Below are 11,816 nucleotides of genomic sequence, written 5' to 3'. Positions count from 1 at the left end.
CTTTATATATATATATATGAAATGATTCTTGATTTTATGATTATGAAATGAGGTTATATCGTATGTTCAACGTGATAAATGTTTTATGATGAGCTTGAGTTCTGTCAAACCATTTTCTTTTGGTGCACTACTATTTACTCCGAAAGTGGAGGCCTGTAGTTAGATAGTTGCGCAACTAGGATTTGTCCACCCACCCAACGCGTAACGGTGGGATGTTTGGTTGCCTTTGTGACGGCCATCATTCCCAGTCTGACCACGCGGTGTTCTAGCTACCTTAAATTGAATGGTCGTCTCCATGGCACGACCCTATTATTATTAATACGGCACTTGATTGACAGCTTGTGCTATGAAATGAATTACATACATATTGATGGACTTAATAAAATGGTAGTAGTAGTGGCTCAAGCATTTACTCATCAAAGTTTACTTGAAATATGCCCATGTGGCTAGATGACATTGATATTATTATGTTGGTTATTATAAGTTGAACATACGCTTGGAAATGATTATTTGAAAGAATACTTGGAAATTTTAAGACTCATTATCCTTGAATGTGGTTGGGTTATATATATGCGTTGCTAGTTAAAACCTATGAACTCACTCAACTCTCGTAGTTGACACTTTTTCTTCATGCTTTTCAGGTTTAGAGCAGTAAGTAGCTTCAAGGACCGCTCTTGGATTCTATGTGTTTGTTGTATGGTTGGACAAGTATTGCAAACATTTGATCTTTTCAATTATAAATTTGGTTATGTAATGGATTTAGACGTCATCTTGAACTTGTAATCTTTTGGATTTGAATGTCATTTGGAAAACTTGTGTTGATGTTTTATATTTAAATCTTTTGTACCATGTCGTTCTGTGACATCTCGTGTTTCCGCCTTAGTCGGGGTGTTACAGAAAAATGGTATCAAGAGCCAAGGTTATAGAGAATTTTTGCTATAACCTACGTATTTTCAAAACGAGTCGAATATTTCTTAAACAATTGAGTTGATCATAAAGTATTCTTGTTTTACTTATGCATAGCCTGATCAACTATGCCTAATTAAAAATTTAATATGGAATGATCGAAATGGTTGTTTAAGGAATATTCAAAATGAGTCTTTTGAAAATAAAGCTTTAAAACGATTCTTGGTGCAAAAGGTACATAACCAAATCCAATGTTTGCATTACTTATTAGAACCCTTAGTTAATACCCCCACTTGGCTAGTATTACTTTGCCTATTTAGATATAATGCACAAGAGCTATGCACAAGTTAAATTCTAGTCATTTTGTCGATTATATATGGTTATGCGAGTCGTGAGTGTCGAGTTGATCGTTAGTACTTTTGTTATACGTCGGTTGTGAATGGTCATGTCGTTGCCCGGTGGTCAAGCTTGGGAGTCACCATCTTATGTTTTATGTAACTTATGTAGGAAACAACATGTCACAAAGAAGTAGAGTGTCAAGAACTCCCGGACACGCGGAAGACATATATGCGTTCGTAGACATGGTACGAGAGAGGCAAGTAAGCGAGGAAACGGAGCCCACAATGGACTCCCAACAGCCCTCACAACAAGGGGAGTCATCCGAACCAATGGAGGACCCGTCACACGATGATACTAGGAGCATAGCCTCTAGCCAACGTGTTGCCTCTAGCCAACGTGTGGCCTCTAGCCCACCCGTACGCCATTCACCCTCACCTCCACCATCACCACCAGCTCCTAGGGCTGAATGTAAGCGATGGGCGATTTCCAGCCCATGACCCACACTTCCACCCGCGCCTCCCTTGCCACCATCCCTTTCATTTCGGCCCAAGACATGGAGAGAACCTCCCACTTCCCGTCTTTGGGGTGCCACCTCCACCTCCTATGGGAATGACACGGGAGGAGAGAGATCGAGTATGGGGCATCGCCAATGGCTTACGTGATACAAGGTTTCGGGTGAGGACACAAGAGGTGATGATGGAAAGGGCGTTGGCAATAATGCGCCAAACGGGAGATGAGACGGGGATGGCTATAGATGGAATACGCCGAATCAATGAAGTAATTTTCATGATGGGATGCGTTGTTGCAGCCCTTTGCTCCGTTGTTGTGGCTCTTGTGCTTAGGAAATGACCCTAAGGATGTTTTGTTCATAAACTTATTCGGTAGACAATTATTTGTACTTTGTTATGATTTCCTTGAACTTGTTTGTGATTGTGTGACTATGATCACATGCTTGTTGGCTTATGGCAATTTTGTAAACTGATATTGGATCATTGGAATGGAAGCTTGATGCCTTTTTGCTTTTATATGATGTGTTAATCTATATGTGTTATGGTTATACTTGTTACAAAGTGAAAGTTACAGCAGGAAATCAGTTCTGACCACTTTTGGTAGAACGGCCATATCTGGAGTTCTGTTTGGTCTTTTGACCTGATTCTAGTTGGAGATGAAACCTAACTCATGGGGCTACATTTTATATTTTATGAGTTTTTCCCAGTTCGTCCATCTTAAGCCACATTTTCGAGCTCCAAGTTCGTACACAGATTCTGGAAAAATCTGTCAAAAGGCCCAAAAACAAGATTGACGTGTTTAAGCTTACCCAACCATTTGTAATTCATAGTGATAAGTAGGTTGTGATTAAAGGAAGGAAAATGAATTTAGAAATATATATGTATACCTATGCATACAAACGTGGCCTTATTACGCTAAGTAACTTAAATGAACACGTGTGAGATCGAAAGTTGTGAGTCGGGTCTATGCCATATAATCCTATATACAAATGACTAAACTATGTTCTCCTTTCTAGAGACATGGCACCACGAAGGACCGTCAAAGAAACAAATGCTGAGGCTAGGCGCCAGGAGGAAGAGGCCCAAAGGAGAACCGAGCTAGCCGACCTCATTTCTCAACAAATCAACTCCGTTATGCCGACCATTGCTACTCGAATTGCGGAGAGTGTAACCGCCACCCTTAACACGGCCCGAAGACAAGATGGATGAGGTAATGTGAATGATCGAAATGCTTACAAGACCTTCACTTCGTGCAACCCCAAAGAATTCTATGGGACGGAAGGTCCAGTTGGTTTGCTCACATGGTTCCAGAGCATGGAGGCCATCTTGAACATCATTGATTGTGCACCGGCCGACCGTGTCAAGTTTGCTGCTAGCAAGCTCCAAGGAAGGGCACTCGCTTGGTGGAACCTCCAAGTCACTACTAGGGGTCAAGCCGTGATGAATGCCTTGACTTGGGAGCAGCTCAAGGAAGAGATGAAGCGGGAGTATTGTCCTAGGCCAGCCGTGCAAAAGTTGGAGATAGAATTCTGGAATCATGCTATGAAGGGAATGGAGTTAGAGACATATGCGATTCGTTTCCACGAGTTGTGTGTGCTGGTGCCTGATATGGTGACCACTGAGGCCAAGAAAGTTGAGAGGTTTATTTACGGATTGGTACCGAAAGTAAGATTGATGGTCACGGCAGCAAACCCCACCACACTGGAAGAAGCAATAAGTTTGTCAACAAGATTGGTTAATGACTTGGTTAGGACAGGGAAATACTCGCGAGGCGAGTCAAGTTCAAGGCAAGGAGGAGGAAGCCGATTTGGTGATCGTAAGGGGAATGGTCCTGATAAGAGGCAAAAGATTGTAAGGAATTACGGGATTGCCGACACCAACCCTAGGGTGTACCGTGGCACGCTTCCAAGGTGCAACCGATGTAATTATAGCCACTTGGGTGAATGCAAGTGTTGCTCAACTCGCAACCGAATGGGACACCTTGCTGCCTATTGTCGAAGTAGAGCAAGAGTTAGAGGAATCCAGGAAGGGTGTCATGAGTGTGGAGGTACTGATCATTGGAGAAACACATGTCCTAGGTTGGGGAGAGCTCAAGGAGGACGAGGAAATGCAAACAACAACCGTGGCAATCTTAGAAATGTTGGAAATCGTGGGAACCCAGCAAACCGAGGCAACAATGGGAATCAAGTCAACCGAGGTAATGGAGGAAATCAAGCAAACAATGCAAATCAAGGAAACAATGCAAATCGAAACCGTGGGAATCAAGGAGGTCAAGCAAGAGGACGAGTGTATGCAATGGGAGAAAATGAGGCACGTGATGACCCTAATGTCATCGTAGGTACGTTTCCGTTAAATAATGTCTATGCATCCATGTTGTTTGATTCTGGAGCCGAAAGAAGTCTTATTTCTTTTGAATTTAAGGAAATGATTGGTAAGAAACCTAGTGAGCTTGATGAAACTTACTATATCGAATATGCTAATGGAAACGAGTATAGGACTAAGGAAATTATTTTTGATTGTATGTTAACTTTAGACGAAAAAGGTCATTAAAATTCCTTAGATAATGATGAAGTGCTTATAATACAAGGCCATAGGGCGGGAGTCTAACCCAAGATAGTGTCATCTATGAAAGTAAGGAAATATTTACGTAAAGAATATCACACATACTTGGCACAAGTAGTGGATAAGCAAGTAAAAAGTAAGGACCCTCATAAGGTCATGGTGGTTAGGGACTTTCTAGATGTGTTCCCTGACGAACTACCTGGACTTCCACCCACGAGGCAAGTGGAGTTTACGATTGATTTAGTTCCCGGGGCAGCCCCCGTAGCTAAAGCACCATACAGGTTAGCGCCCTCCGAAATGCGAGAACTTTCTGAGCAATTGCAAGAATTGCTTGATAAAGGTTTAATCCAACCTAGTTCTTCGCCATGGGGTGCTCCAATTCTTTTTGTCAAGAAGGATGGATCTTTGAGGATGTGCATAGATTATAGGGAGTTGAATAAGCTGACGATCAAGAATAGGTATCCGCTGCCACGAATAGACGATTTATTCGATCATTTTGAAGGAGCGTCGCATTTCTCGAAAATCGATCTTAGATCCGACTATCATCAGTTGAGGGTACGAGAAGAAGATGTACCTAAAACGGCTTTTAGAACGCGCTATGGGCATTACAAGTTTCTGGTGATGCCATTTGGTCTCACAAATGCGCCTGCCGTTTTCATGGATTTAATGAACCGAATTTGTAGGCCATACTTGGACAAATTCGTGATAGTATTCATTGATGACATTCTGATATACTCTAGAAGTAAGGATGAACATGAGAAACATCTGAGAATAATCTTGCAGCTACTTAGAGATGAAAAGCTATACGCTAAGTTTTCTAAGTGTGAATTTTGGCTCCGACAAGTCCAATTTCTTGGACACATTGTGAACGAAGAAGGAATCCATGTAGATCCGGCCAAGATAGAAGCGATCAAGAAATGGGAGACACCCAAAACGCCAACAGAAGTGCGTAGCTTCCTAGGTTTGGCGGGCTATTATAGGAGGTTCATCCAAGGATTCTCTAAAATTGCGGTGCCTTTGACCCAATTGACCCAAAAGTCGAGAGAATTCGAATGGGGTGAGGAACAAGAGCAAGCGTTTTAGACGCTTAAGAACATGTTGTGTGAAGCCCCAATACTAGCCTTGCCGGATGGAATGGAAGGATTTGTAGTATATTGTGATGCGTCGAATAAAGGACTTAGATGTGTGCTTATATAAAGAGACAAGGTCATTGCCTACGCGTCTAGACAATTGAAGCCACATGAGAAAAATTATTTGACACACGATTCGGAGTTGGGAGCCGTGGTATTCGCCTTGAAGATATGGCGACATTATCTCTATGGCACTAAATGCACCATATTCACCGACCATAAAAGCTTGCAACACATCTTTGATCAAAAGATGTTGAACATGAGGCAAAGGAGATGGATGGAGTTGCTAAATGACTATGAGTGTGAAATAAAGTATCATTCGGGGAAGGCAAACGTCGTTGCCGATGCACTTAGTAGGAAGGTGAATACTAAGGTGCCAAGGGCAAGAATTAGCCACTTACAAGTAAGAATGTCTCTAAGAGATCGTTTCTTAGAAGACCAAGCAAAGGCCTTTGAAGGGAACAACATTAAGGAGGAAGCATTGTGTGGCATGGAAATGAGGTTTGACAAGGATGATGAAGGTATCTTATACTTCAAGGGAAGAGCTTGGGTACCGAAGGTGAATGGTTTAAGGGATATACTTATGAATGAGGCTCACAATATGAAGTATTCAATTCATCCGGGCGCGGATAAGATGTATCAAGGCCTAAGAAAGGATTTTTGGTGGCCTGGAATGAAAGGAGATGTAGCCCGATATGTGAGCCGATGCATGACTTGTGCGATGGCCAGAGATTCCCGAGTGGAAGTGGGAGCAAATAGCAATGGACCTAGTGACGAAATTGCCTCGAACAAAGAAAGGTCATGATGCTATATGGGTAATTGTTGATCGTCTTACAAAATCAGCCCATTTCATTCCCATCAAGGAAGATTGGAACACTGAGCGTCTAGCTCGCTTGTACGTTGAGAAGATTGTAACGTTACATGGTGTGCCTTTGTCCATAATATCCGATCGGGATGGTAGATTTACCTCAATTTTTGGGGTCATGTGCAAGAGGCAATGGGCACAACACTAGCATTAAGCACGGCTTACCACCCTCAAACGGATGGACAAAGTGAGCGAACGATACAAACGTTGGAGGATATGTTAAGAGCTTGTGCATTAGAATTTAGTGGAAGTTGTGATGAACACTTGCCATATGCTGAATTTACTTACAATAATAGCTACCACTCTAGCATACAATGTGCACCGTTTGAAGCTTTATATGGACGCAAGTGTAGATCTCCTATGTGTTGGATAGAGACGGGCGAAAGAAGTCTAGCTACCGTTGATTTTGTCCAAGAAACAACAGACAAGGTAGCTATCATTAAAGAAAAGCTTAAAGCCGCCAGAGATCGGCAAAAGAGTTATGCGGATCAAAGAAGGAAACCCCTAGAATTTGAAGTTGGCGACAAAGTGCTCTTAAAGGTGTCGCCATGGAAAGGAACCGTGAGATTCAGTAAAAAAGGAAAGTTGAGTCCTCGATACATTGGACCATTTGAAATTGTGGCTAGGATAGGCCCCGTAGCCTATAAATTGAAGTTACCCCAAGAATTAGGAGATGTTCATGACACTTTTCATGTGTCAAATTTGAAGAAATGCGTGGCGGATGATTCGAAAGTAGTTCCACTCGAGGAACTACGAGTGGAAGATAAGCTCCAATTTCGCGAGGAGCCAATAGAAGTTCTTGACCACGATGAGAAACGCCTTAAAAGGAGCAAGATCCCTATCGTTAAAGTTAGATGGGATACGAAACGCGGACCGAATTTACATGGGAACGTGAGGACTTCATACGTGAGAAATATCCGCAATTACTCCCCAAGCAAACTAAAATTCCGGGACGGAATTCTTCTAAGGGGGTAAGGATGTAACAACCCTACTTTTTAATATTATATACGTGCTAGTTAGGTTGTCTATGTTCCCGCAAGCCATAGTTATACTTGAAGCTAGTAGATAATGCCCTTAAATTAGTGATCTAAAGCTATTAATTTGTTCTAAATTCAATTTAATAAAATAAGATTGAACAAAAACTTTATTAATGTTCAATCAAGTTATAAATAATAAAGCGAGTCTCACAAGTTGAGCTAGCAATTTAAAAACACTTGTAAATGCCCAACAATCTAACCATCAAGCCAACTAACTAATATTTGGTCATGGAAATAGTATGAGCAACTTAAAATATTTATAAGTCCTTATGTACAAAAAAAATGCTTGAATAATAATAAGTGTATATATATAAGCTTAATATAATTACAAGAATTGTAACCAATGAACCTTGTAACAAACTTAAAACACAAAAACATATACATACACATATACATATATATGACTTATGCATACATTTATATATTCCTACCTAAAACAATCATTTTCTTACATTTAACTAACAAAACACTTACAAAAACAAATACCCACTAAACTTATACATACACTAATATACTTACACTATAATTTAACAAAAAAAAAAATACTCCAAACCCCTCCAAATACCCCCCTTGAGGCCGGCCCCTTTCCCCCCTCACACACTCCACATTTTTGAATATTATATCTCCCAACTTTCCCTTGAAACTCACACAAAACACACTCTTCACTTTTTACACACACCAACTTTATTTTCTCTCTCAAAAACTCTCCTCTCCTCCCTCTCTTCTTCTTGAATTCGGCCAGCCCTAGGAACAAAGGAAAGACAAAGCAAAACTCATCTAAACACTTGTTAATAATAAGGGTTTAGGTTAGATTAAGCAAGGGTTTGATTAAGCTAAGGATTAAGGGTTGTTTTGAGGTTGAAATAAGGGTTGTTGGAGGCTTCATAGGTCACGAAAATCTGCATCATTTCATCATCAAAAAGTGCTCTTCAAGGGTATATATCTTCATCCCTTTACTAGTTTAATCTTATTCTTGTTTATATTAAAAAGGTTTTATCAAGAGATTGTGTTCTCTTTATGTTTTCTCTTAAAAATACACTTGATGAGGGCAAAGTTGATAGGATCTTTCATTCCATGCTCATGCGTGTTAAATCCATGAAGAAAGATCTAAGGATTCAACTAGTTAAAGACCCAAAAGTGTAGATATATAGTATATAGCTTTTGATATGGTTTATGATGAGCTTGAGTTCTGTCAAACCGTTTTCTTTCGGTGCACTACTATTTACTCCAAAAGTGGAGGCCTGTAGTTAGATAGTTGCGCACCTAGGATTTGTCCACCCACCCAACGCGTAACGGTGGGATGTTTGGTTGCCTTTGTGACGGCCATCATTCCCAGTCTGACCACGCGGTGTTCTAGCTACCTTAAATTGAATGGTCGTCTCCATGGCACGACCCTATTATTATTAATACGGCACTTGATTGACAGCTTGTGCTATGAAATGAATTACATACATATTGATGGACTTAATAAAATGGTAGTAGTAGTGGCTCAAGCATTTACTCATCAAAGTTTACTTGAAATATGCCCATGTGGCTAGATGACATTGATATTATTATGTTGGTTATTATAAGTTGAACATAAGCTTGGAAATGATTACTTGAAAGAATACTTGGAAATTTTAAGACTCATTATCCTTGAATGTGGTTGGGTTATATATATGCGTTGCTAGTTAAAACCTATGAACTCACTCAACTCTCGTAGTTGACACTTTTTCTTCATGCTTTTCAGGTTTAGAGCAGTAAGTAGCTTCAAGGACCGCTCTTGGATTCTATGTGTTTGTTGTATGGTTGGACAAGTATTGCAAACATTTGATCTTTTCAATTATAAATTTGGTTATGTAATGGATTTAGACGTCATCTTGAACTTGTAATCTTTTGGATTTGAATGTCATTTGGAAAACTTGTGTTGATGTTTTATATTTAAATCTTTTGTACCATGTCGTTCTGTGACATCTCGTGTTTCCGCCTTAGTCGGGGTGTTACAGAAATCATCCGTAAAAGTGATGAAATAGCTAGCACCTTTCCTTGACACATGTCTAAATGGGCCACATACATCCGAATGTATTAGTCCAAGTAGATCTTTAGCCCTTTCCGGTTTATTTTGAAAAGGTTTCCTTGTCATTTTGCCGAAAACACAGGATATGCATTTTTCAAATGATTCATCATTTGATTGCAAGACACCGTCCCTTTGAAGTCTTTCAATGCGTTTCTTGCCAACATGAGCAAGTCGACAATGGCAAAGATAAGTCGAGTCCGAAGTGGACTTGACTTGTTTGCTAACATGATACATTGAATTATCCTTTGAATCACAACCACGCATATCAATTTCATAAATACCATCACAAGCAATAGCATAAAAATAATGAACACTATTTCGAAAACTGAAATTCCAATATCATTAAAGACATTAACGTAACCGTTGTTTTTCAACAAAGAAACTGAAATAACACCTCTAGTAATAGAAGGTGCATAATGACAATCGTTCAAAACAATTATTAAACCACTAGGTAAAACCAAATGATAATCGTCGATCTCTTCCACAGCTGCAGGTAGGCCATTTCCCACGAACAGTTGTAAAGATCCCGGCTTCAGTTTCTTTCCCCTTCTAAGCCCCTGTAAAGAATTACAGATATGAGTACCACACCCAGTGTCGTAAACCCATGAATTCCGCTTAGAAAATGAATATAATTCAATGGTGAAGAATATACCTGAAGTCTCAGACGTACCGGGCTGCTGCTTCTTCAACTCAGCAAGATACTTGGGACAATTCTGCTTCCAATGACCCACTTCATTACAATGGTAACAAGGTAGGTTCTTAGCGGGATGTTCCTTCTTCACCAGAGGGGTCTACTTAGGTTTAGGAGCAGCAACTTGCTTTCCTTTACCGTCAGCCTTGCCCTTTCCCTTCGGTTTTTTGCCTCTTTGGACCTTACCCCCCCTGATCATGAGAACGTTGGGAGTAGCGGTTTTCTTTGGCAACTTCTTTTCAAATTCAATAGCCATTGCAAGAAGTTCCGTAACGGTTTTATCCATGCTATGCATAGTATAATTGCGTCCGAATTCTTCAAAATCCTTAGATAAGGACTTGAGAACCAGACCAATTTGTACTTGCTTTACATAAGGATAATTCAACCTTTCCAACTGCACAAAATATCCTTTCATCTTAAGTATATGAGCGCTCACCGGTGTTCCTTGTTCATGTCGCAAGTCATGAAGTACATCGATAAGATCGTATAACTCCACGCCAGCTTGCTTCTCGAACATAGACTTGAGTTCAGTAAGCATATCACACGGAAATGAATGCTCAAATTACTTTTGTAGGTCAGCATTCATGCTTCCCAACATCAGACAAACGACCTCATTATGTCTATCATATGCAGCCGCATATTCCGCTAATGCTTCATTAGAAGCATTGGCAGCAGGAGCAACGGGTCTTGGCTCTTCAAGGACTTGGTATTTCGTCTCAGCTCTCAAAACAATCCGGAGCTGACGATACCAATCGTTGAAATTCGGTCCTGAAAGCTTTTCCCTTTCCAACATCAGCCTGAACGCCGATTGATGTATGTTTTGAGTGGTATTGTTTGTTGCCATCTACAAAACAAACAAAAGTTCAATTATCAGTATTTCGATAATTATCCTTAAGAAATGTAATTTTACCCTTGTTAAATTCATCTAACAAATTACTTTCACTAAGGCTAGGATCCAACTTGACATACAATCATTTCATCAGTTGATCTGCTAGAAATGACGACATTCAAAAGGTAATCGAGAATCGATAATTGCATTCATGCAACTCCTAGGTTTATGGGACTTACAACAACACTGTAAAGAGGTATTAAGTGTTTTGTAAACATGTTTTGTCCCATCTTATGCCACGGGTTAAGGTCTCACCTCTTAACTCGTTTTAAGTCGCCCAATTAAGAACATGTAGATAGTCCACCGCTGTCTCACAACGAGTGGTAATCCACCTTGAAGAGATACAATTCACCTACGTCTCACGTAGAGCAAAAAGCACTGGCAAGTGTTCTTAGCAAAGTGGGTGGCATTGACTTAACTTTAAATGGGTAATGCATTTGATGTGAATCAAAAGTTTATGTTTGAAGACTCATGCATAATCTTCGAAACATAATATTTTAATAAAATCATTTGTATAGTCTTACAACACAAGAGAGCTCGGTAGCTCCATTTGAACGCACAAAGAAGCGCAAGGGCAAAGGTATGCGATAAACGCGATTTAAAAACCCGCCCTTTTAGAAGGCTAGCGCACTCCGACTTATACCTCTCTTAGAGTTTGTTCAAATGGGTGAGCCGGTGTATCTCAAGGTTGCAAGACTCCAATTTTATTAATGAAATCTCTATTTCGATAGTTCTTAGTCAAGTTTATTTTCAAAACCAATTTTTGCATCACCTTTATACAACTTATAAACAAATACAAAAATTAATAAACTTACTAATTACCGAACTATTT

At 40.1% G+C, this 11,816-nt stretch overlaps 1 protein-coding gene across 1 annotated transcript; it reads right to left on the bottom strand.

Moving 5' to 3' along the window:
* Window positions 1–10,195: 10,195 nt before the first annotated feature.
* LOC122609047 lies at window positions 10,196–10,888 on the bottom strand. The gene is made up of 2 exons (XM_043782109.1): window positions 10,706–10,888; window positions 10,196–10,600 (listed from the first exon to the last, which is right to left on the bottom strand). The coding sequence occupies exons 1-2, from the start codon at window positions 10,886–10,888 to the stop codon at window positions 10,196–10,198; spliced, it is 588 nt and encodes a 195-aa protein (XP_043638044.1).
* Between the last annotated feature and the right edge of the window lie 928 nt (window positions 10,889–11,816).

The sequence above is a fragment of the Erigeron canadensis genome, chromosome 7 (genome assembly GCF_010389155.1).
Source record: "Erigeron canadensis isolate Cc75 chromosome 7, C_canadensis_v1, whole genome shotgun sequence".
In the NCBI taxonomy this organism is placed as follows: Eukaryota; Viridiplantae; Streptophyta; class Magnoliopsida; order Asterales; family Asteraceae; genus Erigeron; species Erigeron canadensis.
The sequence above is the reverse complement of the archived record's forward strand: the minus strand, read 5'-3'. Positions and strand labels throughout refer to the sequence as shown.